General features: G+C 44.1%; 1 protein-coding gene across 2 annotated transcripts in view; it reads right to left on the bottom strand.

Annotated features, from left to right (window-relative positions):
• Window positions 1–5648, bottom strand: part of LOC127582894 (ADP-ribosylation factor-like protein 5B) — a 211450-nt gene extending 205802 nt beyond the window's left edge. Inside the window, exon 1 of one of the 2 annotated variants that reach the window (XR_007958182.1) lies at window positions 5250–5613. Coding sequence is in view for 1 of the 2 variants with exons in the window: in XM_052038534.1 (XP_051894494.1) it covers window positions 5250–5295 (46 nt within the window). In the remaining variant the exon portion in view is untranslated. Of the gene's footprint in view, window positions 1–5249 lie in introns of both variants that reach the window. The other variant, XM_052038534.1, reaches the window with a different exon arrangement.
• Window positions 5649–16732: the final 11084 nt, after the last annotated feature.

The following is a 16732-nucleotide window of genomic DNA, read 5'->3' on the forward strand; positions in this document are numbered from 1 at the left end:
TTGGAAGCATGTTCCTGGCACCTATCACTTAAAGAAATTACCTGGCACATCTTTAAACTCCACTGCCACCCCCCCCCCCCCCCCCCCCAAAGCTATGCCCTCTAGTATTTGACATTTTCCACCCTGGGAAAACGACTATCTATGCCTTCCAATTTTAAAAACTTCTAGCAGGTTTCCCTTGGTCTCTGATGTTTCAGAGGAAACAATTCAAGTTTGTCCAACCTCTCCTTATAACTAAATACAGCCTCAAGTCTGAAGTTTCATGTCCCTTCACAGAGACTTCAACTTCCCAATGCAGTCCCAAGGTCGGTTGTCAATATCAGCTGCTACAGTGAAAGATGCCCTCAGGTCAGCTGAAACACACCAGTAATCCAGAATAATGTGCTGTCCATGACCAGGTGCTGCAAACTGGCACGTTCAAAGGTCCAAGACTAATGTGGCCAATGTGCGTACCGCAGACTCTTCCATGGATGACAGTCAGCAGCCAAATGGGCAGACAACAAGAGACTGCAGATGCTGCAATCTAGAGCAATAAACAGTATAGTGGAGGAACTCAGCAGGTCGAGCAGCATCTGTTGGAGGAAAGGAATTGTCGACATTTCAGGTTGAAACCCTGCATCAGGACAGAGTGGAGAGGCAAGGTGGCCAGTATAAAGAGAAGGGGAGTGGTGAGAAAGGTGATTGGTGGGCTGATGAGGGGTGAAAGATTGCAGACAGGTTGTGCCAGGTAGGGAAGGGGAGCAGGGTGGGGTAAAGTTGGGAGACAGTGGCAGGTAAATGATAGATGGAGGCAGACAAACAGCTGAGACAAATGGAGTGAGGTGGGGGGAAGGAGAGAGAAGGTTGGAGACAGCTGCTGGAGGGAGATAAGCAGGAACACAAAGGGCAGCCAGTGCTGGACTCTGATAAGTGGAGGTGAGAATGAGAACCATTGGGGGAGAGGTGTATGGCAGGTGGAACCAGAACCAGATGGGGAAGGGAAGCCAGTGGGTGAACCATGTGGGGATAAAGATGGGTGACGGGAAGCTTGGGGGGGGGGGGGGGGAACAAAAATGGGATGACTGGAAGACAGGAAGGAGAGAGAGGAAGGGCAAGTGGGCAGATTGAGAGGTAGTGAGCTCTTTGTACCAGATATAGGGCTTGTTTATGCTTCTGACACACACACAGGTTCTCAATAGCACTCTGAACGCACTTCTTCCCACAGCAGAGCCAGGAATCGAGTGCCTGTTTTAGCAGACTGGTGATGGCCATGCAAACCATGTGGCTAGTCCAATGCAGTATGATACCAATTGACCAAAGGCTAACAAGCCATGTACAAAGCGGGGCTCAAGTCTCCAGAAGGGGAGATCCCAACCCAGGAGCTCACTTCTCCTCCAGGGATGTTGGAGGCACAGTATCGCTGGTGACAACAGAATGGGTTGTAAACTGCTCCATACTTACAATGTGAACATTCAGGCAGCTGTACACACAGCCCACAAGCAGAGGATGCAAATACTGTTTATGAATTTCTGTCTCACTCTGTTCAACAACTTGACATTTCAGAGTAGTTGGTTGAGATACAGCAAGTGTCGGTTTTATTTTCATATCAGGAGTTCAAGCCACACTGCAGGGTGTACATCACAAGCAGCCCACTGACACAGTACCAAGGGAGTACAGCACTCAGCTTCTTCCCCAAAGTCCTCAGCAGAGACATTGAACCAAAAGCCTATCACCTGGGTGTGAAAGATTCAGCAGCATTACTTCAAGGAAGAGCAGGGCAGTGGCCAACTTATGGGATGCTATGCACAAACAGCTACCATTCTCCACATCAGAATAGCATTTTATTGACAGTGAGGCTCTTCTGAGCTGCAAAATTTCTGGTCACTTTCTCCTCCAAATTACGAACTTTCCACTTTAACTCTGGGAATTAACTCTATTCTGCTTCATAGATTTCAAAACACTCAAGTAACAACCGCCCCACACTGCTCCCTGGGTTTCAGAAATTAGCACACTGGTTAATGCCATTTTGCTACCTTTCAACACACCATCAGTTCTGAACAGTGAGCAATCCTTTGTAGATTTAGATTGCAGTGTAAACCAGAGCTCTACAAGAGAAAGAACTTAAAGTCTGAACTTAAGGTGCTTTGTTTCAGCATCTACTGGACACCTTTTAATGGTCCAATTTAATTTGTTACATAATGTGTGAATTTAGCTGAGAACATGCTAGGTAAACATTTGAGAACAGAATAGAAAGACTATGCTGGACCGCTGAGGGAAAAGGCTCCGCTGGAGCATGAAGACTAGCTTTAAATTCTTCCATTGATCTAGCCTCCACAATTCTCTGGGGCAGTGTTCCAAAGATTCACCACCCTCAGAAGAATGCCTGCACACCTCAGTTTTAAAAGACTGCCCCCTTTCTTGTAACTCTGTCCCTTTGTTTGAGACACTCCACCATGTCATGCCACTTTCATATCTTATAGGTTTCAACCAGATCACCACTGTTCCTAGACTCCAAAGAACACAGGCCCAACTTTTTCAGCTGTTCATGGTTGGACAACCTTCTCATCCCAAAAATTAGGCTAGTGAATCTCTTCTGGACTGTCTCCAACACTAGTTTGTCCTTCCACAAGGGGACCAAAACAGTACAACTTAAACTGAGGCTCTGCCTGCTCTCGCAGGTCAACAAAGCACTATTTTGAAGAGAAAAAGATTTATCCCCAGTACTTTAGCCAGTATTTATGCCATGACAAACTATCTACAATTGATTATCTGGCCATCACCACATTCCTGCTTGTGAGAACATGCATGCAAAACGGCTGACGACATTGGTTATATTATAAAGAGACTACACTTCAAAAATTACTCCATTACTGCAAAGCACTTAAGAAGGATAAGTACTAAAAAATGCAAGCCTTTTTTCCTAGGTGAAGCAAACACTCAAATTATAAAAAAGATTCCGTTGTACAGTTGATACAGTTTTGACCTTTCAACTTCCTAACACTGACCATTTAGAGTCCAATGTCCAAAAGTTTCTACTGTCAAACTCTGATAATCAGGCATTAGCCTGTTCAAAAATCCTGATGGTCTGGCATTCAGCTCACTCATTAATGTGAAATGATGCCGGGTTTCCAAAGTACAAGCAGGATGTGCTGCCAAAGCCGGGGTGGTCTGGATCAACAGGGAATGTGGGAGGTTTGCAGCCAGAACCAAGGTCCGAAGTGCTTGTGCATTTCCCACTGCCTTTATAGTGACCAGGTTCACTGGAAAATTTAGGTTACTGCTATGCAACATGTGCTTATTTTTTTATTTCACACCTTTTCTACACGAGTTAAAAAACAACTGCTAGAGGAACTCCCCGAGAGCATCTGCAGAGGCAGAAGGATGGTCGATGTTTCATGTCAGGACACCCCCATCAGACTGCAAACAAAAATGTTTGAATATTAATAGGAGTAACATCTGAAAGTTCAGAAACACTAAGTTTTACTGTACTTCATGGAACTTACAAATGGAAACATCTATAAAGTAACATCCATGGCTTTATAGATCTATCACAAGCAAATAGAAATTTAAAATTACTAATCTCCTTAGCAACTCTGCAAGGTTTAATGCGCATATTAGAACTGCTTTACAATTGCAACAGGTACCAGATTTTAGTTAAATGAATGAATTGGTTTTATACAAACATTTCACCTCCTCCCAGTAACCAATATTCCATAGGCAAATCAACTTTGGTCCAATTACATCACAATGGTAAATCCTTCCCTGTGAACATCATCAGTAACCTAGAACCCTGAATTAGCATCCAATGCCTAGGGCTGCCCAACTAAACACTTCAACCAGGTCTGCATCAAAGCTTACTTACAAAATTCTCCAATTCATTTCTGAAGGGCCCCAGAACTCAAATGTGAAGTGTTTCTCTTTCAGGTAAACCTTCCACAGTTATATAATTATTAATCATAAATACAAGCTTGTGATTCTGGAAAACAGAATGCTCTTGTAACACAAGGTCCAAAACACAAAGCTACGAAATCCTGATCCAATATTAGGTTACATTAAGAGACAAAAAGATTGCACCATGTTTCTGAATTCAGCAACAAAAGTCTCATTCAAGTGTTTGAAATAGATAAAGACATCAGGAATTGATTTTACTCAGGATTCTTACCAATCATGTAGGGACACTCAAGTCCCATTTCCACTGGATCACCTCAGTCTCCACATTCTAACTCGCAGAGAGTCATAACTCTACAACTGTACAACTTTATTTGCAGATAGAAATCAGTTTTAAAATTACATTCCAAGCAATGAGATACCATTTCAAAAGTGCTCATGAACACAATTACAAGAAATCCTAAATCTGCACCATAGAGACACGGTGGACAAAGTTTAAATATGCACAAACCAGCAGAAAAGATGTAATTTTTCACTATGTCTGAACGGTTGGTGCCTGAAGAAGCTGTCACTACCAAGGGAGAAAATGCTACTTGGTACTACTTTATTGTTAAGAGCCTGGAAGAGTCTCCAGACACCTCAAGTTGCAGATTTTACTGGAATTCGAGAACTCACGAGGGAGCCCTTTATCCCAGCACTAAAGAACCGCAAGTGCTTGTGAAGACAGGCGCAACCCCAACCGGTTCAGACAGTCGCAACTTGCCTGACCTGACCTCCCGGGCGCGCACTCGCACCACCCCCCCCTCCCCCCAAACCTCTCCCCGGGCGCGCACTCGCACCCCCCCCCCCCACCCCCGGGCGCGCACTCGCACCCCCCTCCCCCCCCCCACAGCCTCCCCGGGCGCGCACTCGCACCCCCCCCCCCACAACCTCCCCGGACGCGCACTCGAACCCCCCCCCCCCAGACCGACACCGGATGATGTTGCCTGCTGTCCGGCGTTGCTGTAATCGGGGCCCGAGTCTCTCCCTTCCACCCCGGCCGGGGCCCGGACTTCTCTTCTCCCCCTCGCCCCCACCAGCCGGGGACCGGGTCTTGTCTCCCCCCCCCCCCACCGGCCGGGGACCGGGTCTTGTCTCCCCCCCCCCCCCACCGGCCGGGGACCGGGTATTGTCTCCCCCCCCCCCCCACCGGCCGGGGACCGGGTCTTGTCTCCCCCCCCCCCCCACCGGCCGGGGACCGGGTCTTGTCTCCCCCCCCCCACCGGCCGGGGACCGGGTCTCTCCCTCTCTCCCCCCCCCCCCCCAACCGGCCGGCGACCAGGTCTATTTCCCCCGGGGCCCGGGTCTCTCTCCCCCTCCCCCCCCCGGGGCCCGGGCCTTACCTTGGTTACAGAAGAGCCCCATCAGCTTGGCCAGGAACATCCCCATCTTCCTGCGGCCCCTCCGAGGCTCCTGTCGGATCCACTCAGACCCAAACAACCGCGGGCCCTCGATCACCCGACTGCTCACTCCGCGGCCTGCTCCACCACCAATCCACGGGGTCTGTTTCCACCCGCCGCAGGGTCGAGGGCGTCAGGGGGCGGCCGCGGTGTCCAACGAAACCCGGGGGTCGAGGAACAGAAACTCCAGGGGCAGAAAACCTCCGGATCGCCGGGAAATGATAAATAACCGCGGGCTTTTTCTTTCAGAAGGAGTCCGCCTGTGAAATTTAACCGGACACCGAGGCCCCGACGAACCGAACGCAGATTACTCCTCACACGCCCACCTGGCGGGGACTGCCCGCAACTCCTGCCGTCCCCTCTATTTATACCCTCTTCCCCTTTCTGCGCATGCACCGCGCTACACCTACCAATGAAAATCAGCAACGGCCCGCTCGTCACTCACCGACTCGCCCCCTTCGAAGCTCATTGGCCGCCGTTTATGAATATTTATACAAGGCAATGAATATTCATCATTATTGTGAAGGGAGTTCAGACTCTTGACCACTGAATGTTTGTGCTGAAGGGAAAATAATTGATAGAACTGTCTTGTCGGTGGAGGGCCATAAATAGAGAAATAAATTGTTTTGTTTTAAGAATATTAACATCTTCCTGTTTCTAAAATAAAGTATGTATCTTTGGTAAACCATTGAGTAAATTCCTGCTTGGTGTTCACACTTGCTTGCACACTTTTACTAGTAAACTTACACGATTAAATCAAAACATTTCACTTAGTATCCAGCTTTTGTGTATTCCAAGGTAATAAGATGACAAGAAACTTTTCCCATTGCATAAGTATCTAAAACTAGAGGACATAGGTTTAGGGCAAGGGGTAAGAGGTTTAGAGGGAATCTGAGGAAGAAGCTTTGCACCCAGTTTGAAATTGCAACTCGTTGCCCACATGCATGGGGGAGCCAGGCACACTCACAACATTTAAAAAATATCTAGTCAAGCACTTGAATTGCCAGTGTATGGAAGGCTACTAGTCTTAGTAGTTGTAAGATTGGAAAATCTATGGTACAATGAATATTTTATTCATTCAAAGTATCTAAATTTGGCATGTCTCCTTTCACTCTCACCAATTTTTATCGATGCACCATAGAAAGCATCTTATCTGGACACATCACTGCTTGGTGTGGCAAATGCTCTGCCTGTGACTGTAAGAAACTGCGGAGAGTTGTGGACACAGCTCAGCGCATCACGGAAACCAGCCTCCCCTCCGTGGACTCTGTCTACACTACTCGCTGCCTCGGTAAAGCAGCCAACATAATCAAAGACCCCACCCACCCTGGCAATTCTCTCTTCTCCCCTCCCATTGGGCAGAAGATACAAAAGCCTGAAAAAACACACCACCAGGCTTAAGGACAGCTTCTACACCGCTGTTATAAGACAATTGAACGGTTCCCTAGTACGATAAGATGGACTCTTCACCTCACAATCTACCTCGTTGTGACCTTGCACCTTATTGTCTGCCTGCACTGCACTTTCTCTGTAACTGTAACACTTTATTCTGCATTCTGTTATTATTGTTTTACCTTGTACTACCTCAATTCAGTGTAATGAATTGATCTGTATGAACGGTATGCAAGACAAGTTTTTCACTGTACCTTAGTACACGTGACAATAATAAACCAATTTACCAATTTTTAAATTATAGTTACTAAACATTTACTAAGATAAGGCTTTGCATCTAGTACAGTAAGTTAGATGCCAGCATTGATAACTATTTGACCAATTGGATTAATATGGTGTTTTTAACATAGTTCATAGTCAGTTCACAGGAACACAATTGGATACCAATTGACATATAGACAATAAAGAAATATTTCAACTGGCGATCAAATGTTTGATCAAAGAGATTGATGCGAGGGAGTTGCTTAATGGAGGAGAGCGTGGCGGAGAGACAGACACGTGATCCAGGTTAACAATTACTTAAATGGGATGTTATAAAGTAAAAGGAAAATCAACATTGTTTCTTTTGCTCCAAAGAGCAAAGGGGGTATGTTAGGCTGAAGGGATTTTAATGAACAGTCCAGTTTATCAAAGATGGGATTGAAGGAAAGTATGGGAAGGTAGACCAATCAGCCTTCTCTGCTCCAAGGAGAATAAGGCTTTTTTTCTTGTCTCTCTACGTAGCCCTGCATCTCTGTACCATTCCAGTAGATCCCCTCTTCAAGTTCTCTGAGGCCATGACAGCGTTAAAATTGCTTTAAAATGCCTTAAAATTCAGAAAATTGCAATGTTGGCAGCTGTTCTAGTCCAAGAGTGCACCATTTGCTTGTCTTATAGAAGATTGTCAGAATGATAAAATCCACAAAAATTGCCAACTCACATTATGCTATTTCTTTCAAGCCTTAGTGATTTACAGACAGTCCCTACAGGTATTGCTTTCACTCTGCTTAAGGCTCTCTCACACCTGGATGAAGTCATTGTTGGATGTGACATGGCAAACTGGTTTATTATCAGGTTTTCCCCTGCTTCAGGAAAGGTGTAAGCAGAGACTTGTCTGTTCCTACTTCTATTTTTGGTCAGTACTGTGATTACTTTCATATCAGGAGATTTCAAATTAACTTCCCTATCTTAACGGAACCACAAAATAAATGTGTGCCATTCAGGTTGCCCTGTTACAGGAAGGATGTGGAGGCGTTGCAAAGGTTGCAGAAGAAGTTCACCAGAATGCTGCCTGAGTTAGAAGGTATGAGCTTTAAGGAGAGGTTGGAGAAACTTGGGTTGTTTTTTTCTCGAGCATCAGAGGCTGAGGAGAGACCTGATAGGAGTTTATAAAACTATGTGACGCATCAATAGGGTGAACAGACAGAATCTTTTTCCCAGGGTAGAAATGTCAAGTATTAGAGGACATGCATTTAAGGTGAGAGGGGAAATGTTTAAAGGAGATGTGTGGGGCAGGATTTTTTTACACAGAGGGTGGTGGGTGCCTGGAAAGAGCTGTTCCTACTTCTATTTATAGTCAGTACTGTCATTCTTGTGAATACTTTCATATCAGGAGATTTCAAATTAACTCCCCTATCTTAACAGAACCACAAAATAAACGTGTGCCATTCACGTGCCTATCTAAAAGCCTCTCAAACTCCGCTATCATATCTGCTTGACATTTCCACCCTGGGAGAAAGATTCTGCCTGTCTACGCTATTGATGCCTCACAGTGGAGTGATATGGCTCACGTACAAGCAGAAGAGATTTAGTTTAATTCGGTATTTTGTTCGGCACAGACATCGTGGGCTGAAGGGCCTGTTCCTGTGCTGTACTGTTCTGTGATCTTAACGCAGATGAATAAATGCCTCTGAGCTCGTACATTCATAAATGAGTTCTGACATTTCCACATCATTTAAACCCTAAGTCTACCTTGACCTCGTTCAGAAAATTATTCCATGTGGAAATAACATTCTGTGTGACTACGGTTCTGCTGGAAGCTAAAGGGAAGAACCAGGTTGCATTTAAACAAGACAGTTCAAGACCTCAGGATGTGACAAGGGGTTTGACAGTCAAGGAAGCACAACAAAACACAGTCACTGTGATAGCACAGGACAAACAGCACCTAATGTGTGCAAAGCTAGCTCTGACCAACAGCAATGACATGCATGACTGGACTATTAATTGATCCCCAGGATCCCCCGGGATAAGTCTCTGTTCTTCATTGAGTAGTGTCATGGGGTCTTTCACATTTACCTAGGAGGGCAGGTTGTATCTCATGTTATCCTCTCAGATAAACAAAAGCATCTTCAAACAAAGCAGCTCTCCATCAGCGCTGGAGTCCTGACCTGGCCTTAACTACTTTTGGTTTGAATTGATTTTTACAGTTCTCCAGATCTTGGAAGAGGGACATTTTAAAACCAGCAGATATTACCCAATTAGTCACCTTCAGTTCCAATGGCTGTCTACTGGAGTACAATCCAACGACACTCACACATATCTGTTGATATCAGATGAATTTAGAACTGAACTAAGTTGCAATGCTCTCCATGGTTCAACAGCCCACTGACATACAGTGGCCTGCAAAAATTTGGGCACCCCTGTTCAAAATTTCTGTTACTGTGAATAGCTAAACGAGTGAAAGATGACCTGATTTCCAAAAGATATAAAGTTAACAATGACACATTTCTTTAATATTTTAAGCAAGATTACTTTTTTTATTTCCATCTTCTACAGTTTCAAAATAACAAAAAAAAGGGCCCAGAGCAAAAGTTTTTTTCTCCAAACTTTCCTGCATCCTCACCACAAAATTCAGCATCAGATGTTTGCAAAGGAACATCTAAACAAGCCTGATGCATTTTGGAAACAAGTCCTGTGGACTGATGAAGATAAAATAGAACTTTTTGGCTGCAATGAGCAAAGGTATGTTTGGAGAAAAAAGGGTGCAGAATTTCATGAAAAGAACTCCTCTCCAACTGTTAAGCATGGGGGTGAATCGATCATGCTTTGGGTTTGTGCTGCAGCCAGTGGCACAGGGAACATTTCACTGGTAGAGGGAAGAATGAATTCAATTAAATACCAGCAAATTCTGGAAGCAAACATCACACCGTCTGTAAAAAAGCTGAAGATGAAAAGAGGATGGCTTCTACAACAGGATAATAATCCTAAACACACCTCAAAATCCACAATGGACTACCTCAAAAAGAACAAGCTGAAGGTTTTGCCATGGCCCTTACAGTCCCCCGACCTAAACATCATCGAAAATCTGTGGATCGACCTCAAAAGAGCAGTGCATGCAAGACAGCCCAAGAATCTCACAGAACTAGAAGTCTTTTGCAAGAAAGAATGGGTGAAAATCCCCCAAACAAGAATTGAAAGACTCTTAGCTGGCTACAGAAAGCGTTTACAAGCTGTGATACTTGCCAAAGGGGGTGTTACTAAGTACTGACCATGCAGGGTGCCCAAACTTTTGCTTTGGGCCCTTTTCCTTTTTTGTTACTTTGAAATTGTAAAAGATGGAAATAAAAAAGTAATCTTGCTTAAAATATTAAAGAAATATGTCATCTCTAACGTTATGCCTTTTGGAAATCAGGTCATCTTTTACTCACTTAGCTATTCACAGTAACAGAAATTTTGAACAGGGGTGCCCAAATTTTTGCATGCCACTGTACACCACTCTTGTTTCTCTGGTACAGGACACATTTTATTTTGGTGAATATCCATAGGGGTGTCCAAGATCTGGAAAAAAGGTTCTATCAAGAATCATGCTCTTCACTGAAAGAAGACAAAAAGCATCTGTAGAATGACGTGTGAAGATTGGAAGAAGAGGCAGAACCTTTACATGCACTCTAGAGTTTCCACCAGTGGGAGACTCTTGAACATAGATAAGGGGCCGATCATTATAAACCGAGGAACTTCTCACAGAGGATGGTGAATCTCAGAAATTCTCTTCCTTGGAAGGTTGTGGAGGCTAGATCAATGGAGGTACTTAAAGAGGGGGAGGGGTAGATATATTTTTGACATATCCAGGAATTGAGGGCTATGGGATCTGGCCCAGAGCAAGAGTTGAGGTCTGGGGTAGATTAGCTATAATCATATTGAATGGCAGGCTCTTGTTCCTATTTCCTTGTGTTCTGTATTCCCAAACAGTGATGACTGAGGTTAAGTGTTCATCACACAGTATCGGTATCAGATGACTCACAGGAATAAGAAAATATAAACCACATCCAAAAACTTGCTTGACGTTTCTATTAGTTTCTGTTTCCTTTTTGAGGTGGAATTCACCTGTGGCCTTGAGCTGCCGTCTCCCTGCTGCAGTCATGTGAATGTGATATGCTGAGTGATTGTACTATGCCATGGCACACATCTTTAATCCCATTACTTTGGCACCTTGGTTTGATGTAGGTTCCAAGAGCCTGGGGACAGTATGCTAGTTTACTGTCTTTGTTCAATCTCAATCCATTCATGAGTGTAGGTTTTTCTGGCATAATAATGGACTAATAATGTGAACAGAGGGTGCTAGCTCTTGTGCCCCAGTGTTCCAGCATTTTAAATAAACCTACACCAATGCAAAAGTGCAGTCACACGATACTAAAACTCTTTGGGACTGATAATAAGAACATAAGTAACAGAAGCAGGAGTAGGCCAATTGGCCTTTGCACTGGCTTTGCTACACGATAAGATCACGACTAATCCAATCTTAGCCTTAACAGCAATTTTCCTTGCTCTCCCCATACTGCTTGACACCCTTGTACTTTAAATGTCTGTCAGTTTCTGCCATGAGTATAATCAATGACTCTAGGGTAGAGAATTCCAAAGATTCACAACTCTCCAAGAGAAGAAATTCCTCCTCACCATGTCTTGAAAGGGCCGTGTCTTATTAGAACATAGAGCAAAGAACAGTGCAGCACTGGAACAGGCCCTTCAGCCCATGATGTTGTGCAAGATTTGTTAAACTAGTAATCAAACACCTAACTAAACTAATCCCTTCTGCCTACACAGTGTCCATATCCCTCCATTCTCTGCCCATCCGTGTGCCTATCTAAGAGCCTCTTGAACACCTCAATCATATTTGCCTCCACCCCCACCCCTGGCAGCGCATTCCAGGCACCCACCACTATCCGTGTTAAAAACTTCCCCCACACATCTCCTTTGAAATCACCCTCTCTCACCTTAAATGCATGCCCTCCAGTATTAGACATTTTTACCCTGGGGAAAAATACTGACTGTCTACTCTGTCTATGCTTCTCATAATCTTATAAATATCTATCAAATCTCCCCTCCTCCTCCGCCGCTCCAGAGAAAACAACCCAAGGTTGTCCAACTTCTCCATATAGCACATGCCTTCTAATCCAGGCAGCGTCCTGGTAAACCTCTTCTGCACCCTCTCCAAAGCCTCCACATCCTTCTTATAAGTTCCTATAACCCCCTCAGAAGGATTAGATAGCCTTAGTCGAGGTTTAAAGGTCGGCACAACATTGTGGGCCGAAGGGCCTGTATTGTGCTGTACTGTCCTATGTTCTATGTTCTATAATATTTATACTAAAGGTCAGATCTACCTACAGATGAGCTCCACTCTTGAACTGCAGAAGATCCTCCAGGGTCACTGGGGATATCTTCATGTTAAGTATCAATAGTGGCCAACCAATGTATTATGACCACCTGCCAGTAAGGGATGGAGGGGAGGTGTGAGGGAAATGAGACACTGAGTACCATTCAGAGGATAGTCACTATCTCTGGCCATTTACAGGTAATGCTTCTGCTTCACTGGCTTCCCTTTCAAAAGAGGACCAATCCAGAAAGGTGACATTTCCAGATGTCGAGACAGTTAGGTGATATCCCACTATACCCCTGCTACTCATGTGGTGCTAACAGGGATATATGAAAAGGGATACTCCCTGTCTAAGGAAGTGTTCTCCTTTCGCAATTTGTAGCAGATACCAGTCTCTGCTATATTGAGCAATGTACTAATATTGGCTTCCTGTTCACCCAAACAACAGTTGGCATCAATCCAAAGGCAGTGCGTCATCTCTGTGGTGACATGAATCCATGCTACTGATGTGTACATGGAGGCGAGAAGGGGTGGTAATCGACTGAGGGGCACAATATCCCTGTCCACCTGAAGGGCCGGGCATTGTTTTCATAACACATTACATCTTCTAGGTGGCTGCCTGTCTGATGGGCAGGAGTGCAAACAAACGGTAGGAGCTAGCATCAGTTGGCAATGGGCTGCCTCTTCAGAACAGAACCCTGGTTCCTTCCTGTGGCGGGAGTAGAAGGTAGGCTGGTTGCTGTCTTGTTAAAAATCGGCAGGTTATTCATAAACAAAAGTCTTGCACTTATGTTGTTCTTGTCACTTTCCAGAAGCCCTCGTGAACCATGCAACCAATTAACTATTTCATTATTGTAATGTAAGACACATGCCTTCCAATTCCCACAGTAAGTTCCAACAAAAGCAATGTGAAAATGCCTGATAGCCCATTTTTGAGATTTTGATTCAGAAAGATATCTTGGCCAGGACAATGAATAACTCCCCTGCTTTTATTCAAAGAGTGCAGTGGGATCTGGAATCTGAGAGTACAGACGGGGCTTTGGCTTAAAGTTCCAAACAAGAAACAATACCTCCAATAGTCCAACGGTCCCTCTGTACCACACTGGAAAAGCAGAGCTGCATTTTTATTCTTAAGTCTTTGCTGTGGGATTTGAACTATGAGCTTTCTGACCCAGAGGCAAATGTACTACCCACTGAACCATGGCAAATGCTTTGTCAGTTTGTAATTGTTGGTGGAAGATATTTAACTATCTCTGCCCAAAAGGTAAACCACATCGATACAGGAAGTGAGGCTGCACGATTTATTCTGTGCAGAGCAGTTGTAGAGAGAGTGGGACCATTGCCTTTCACATCCACACCTGTAACAGTAATGTTTTCTGACGCAAGTGCATCATCAGTAAGGGGTATGCCCATGGTGGGGGAAAGCTGTTAAGGGGATAGAAACACCCCACCCCGACATTCTTCCTAAAGATAAGCATTTTAAAGACGAGCATGTATGAAGCTATGTGCGTGATATGAATCTGTTTAACCTGCCCCTCCAAAGGCAACCAAATGTAAATCCCTGTTGCGACCATACATAGAGTGCCAACAGACCTCCTTATCTAATGGAACCTGCTTGATCAGGCAAACCATAGAAATAACTCAAATTATCTGACGTACAACTTCCTGACCTTTATCACAGTGCTGCGTTTCCATTTTACAGCCACGCTTGTGATGTTTTTGCCAAGCTTAACCCTATCACTCTTTTACAGGAAGTTTAAAGTGTACTCTAAGCTTTAGTACGATTAGAATGGTATATATTTTTCATACCTAAAATTCAGGGGAGAGGTGGGGGATGGGATTAGGAAACCTATGCCAATTCTTAAATAAAATGCATAGCTCCCCAGAACACTAAATTTGAAAGAGCATTAACACAGACCCACACAGACAAGGATATTCTCCATGAAATCCAGTCTGCACTGAGTAAACCAAGTGCATGTGTTGTCTGTGCCCAAGGGTCAGCTTGCTTTCCTCTAATCGGCAGGTTGTGGCTCTAGTCTTGTGGATGTTCCAGTTCAGTGTGGTGGGAGTTCTGCATTCTCAGAAACGTTACGTTTTTTAAGGCATGTTAAACTGAGACCCTGTAAGGGGATCGAAGATGGTGGCACTTCAAAGCAGAGTAGAGTGCTCTCACCTGTGTCCCGCCCAATGGTTAACCAGAGTCTGCATTTCTAATCTGGTCATTATCACATTGCTTTTTTGTGGGAATTTGCTGTGCACCATTAAAGATGTGATTGCTCAGGGGAAGTTAGGGAGGAGATTCACCAGGATGTTGCCTGGAACGGAATGTCTGTTATGATGAAAGACTAGTAAATCTGGATTTGTTTTCATTAGAAGTAGAGGAGTCTGAGGGAGGAATCTGATAACAGGTGTACAAAATTAAGAGTGGCATACACAGGGTAGACAGTGGTAAACTTTTCCCCATAGTAGAGGTATCTATAACCATATGGGCTAGGTGTAAGGCAAGGTTTATAGGGGATATAAGGAAGATATTTTCCACCCAGAGGGTGGTTGGAATTTGGAACGCACTGTCCGAGAGGGAGGAGGCAGAGAGCTGTGTAATATTTAAAAAGTATCTAGATGAGCACTTGAATTGTTAAGTCATAGAGGGCTACAAACTAAGTGCAGGTAAATGGGATTGGTATAGATAGGTACGGGTACTTGATATGGATTGGACAGGATGGGCTGATGAGGCTGTTCCTGTGCTGTATGACTCAATGACTGTATGACAATTAGCTCTCAGTTCCTATGATGTCGTAGTGATTGCATTGTAAGAAGCACTTCACTGGACAGAAAACATTTTGGGAAATCATAACATTATGTATATCGTAAAACTCCGATAATCTGGAATCCTGACATCTGGCTCGTTCATTAGCCCGGAACGTGAGCAGGAAGTCCAGAGTGCGAGTGGGGCAGGGGTCAGGACTTAGCGTCAAATCCAGGATCAGGATCCGGAACACCAGGGGTCAGGGACATGGATAGGTTTGCAGCTGGAGCTGGAGTATGGAGTGCTTCTGGCTCCCTTTATACACCGGATTCACTGGAAAATTTATTATACTATTGTGTAACTTGCAAAAAATCATGAAATAAAAGTGTGTTATTATTAAAAGTAACATCCAATAGTCCAGAAAACCTGCCACCAAAATCCTGAGGATACCAGGTCATCGGAGTTTTATTCTAAATGCTTATCTTCCTTACAGAGAGAGGCATATAGTCCAATCAGTGTTTCTTGCAAATCAAAAACTTGCAAGCACAGGAAATTGGAAATAAAAGCAGAAAATGCTGGAAACACTCAGCAGGTCAGGCAGCATCTGTGGAGAGAGAAGCAGGGTTAACTTCATCAGTACTCGATTGTGAACTCTTGTTTCTCTTTCCACAGATGCCACCTGACCTGCTGAATGTTTCATCACAAACGTGCTGGAGGAACTCTGTGGATCAGGCAGCATTTATGGAGGGAAAGGAAGACCTCTGCTGAATGTTTCCATCTTTTTCTGTTTTTATCCAGGGACATTATTGAAGAAGGAGGTATAAAGATAGAGGCAATCAAATGTGATTTTAGGTGTAGTGAGGAGGGGTGAATTCACTCAGGACAAGATGGAAAAATTGGATCTGTCTTGTTATTAAAAGCTCACCTTGTTGATTGTTTACAATGCATTCTGTAGAATTATAAATAACCACAGAAGGCCATTCAGCCCTTCATGCTTGTACAGTTCCTTTAGTAGAGTTACTTAATTAGTATCAGTCACCTGCTCGTTCCCTGCAAATTTCCCCCTTCGAGTTATTGTGCAGTTCCCTCTGAAAGTTTTGAATTTGGTTCTACATTCCTTAAACATGGAATCTAATCAAGTAACAATAGATTGCTATATCTCAACTGACCTGATCAGGTGGGAATTTATCAATATCATCACAGTGGCTATCTACGTCGTTTAAGTAAAATGTTAAAACATTCACACAGAGATTCTGCTACAAGAATGAATTGTTCTTTACAATACCACTATAAATGCTTTTTTTACGAGCTCTGGAAAATTACCCTTTACTTGTCCAAATTTTCTGAAGACACAGCAGTATTACAGGTACACCAGGCACCTTCCATTACCTTTCCTTTGTGTGAAATTGTAGCAGCTAATAGTGAGCACTAGAGGATTTGTGGAACATTGTGCTGATCAGCACAGTGACTCAAGTTTCAAGCACAGTAATGTGGAATTAAAAATGAAACTCTTGCATTTATGTAGTGCCTTTCATGAACTCAAAGTCAGCCAAAGTACTTTCTGGCGTATGGAGTATTTTTGAACCCTGATCACTGTTGTGAGGTGGGCAAATAATTTTGGCCATGTGATCTGATAATGTATCTTAGCGATATTAATGA

This window comes from Pristis pectinata, chromosome 25 (genome assembly GCF_009764475.1).
Source record: "Pristis pectinata isolate sPriPec2 chromosome 25, sPriPec2.1.pri, whole genome shotgun sequence".
In the NCBI taxonomy this organism is placed as follows: Eukaryota; Metazoa; Chordata; class Chondrichthyes; order Rhinopristiformes; family Pristidae; genus Pristis; species Pristis pectinata.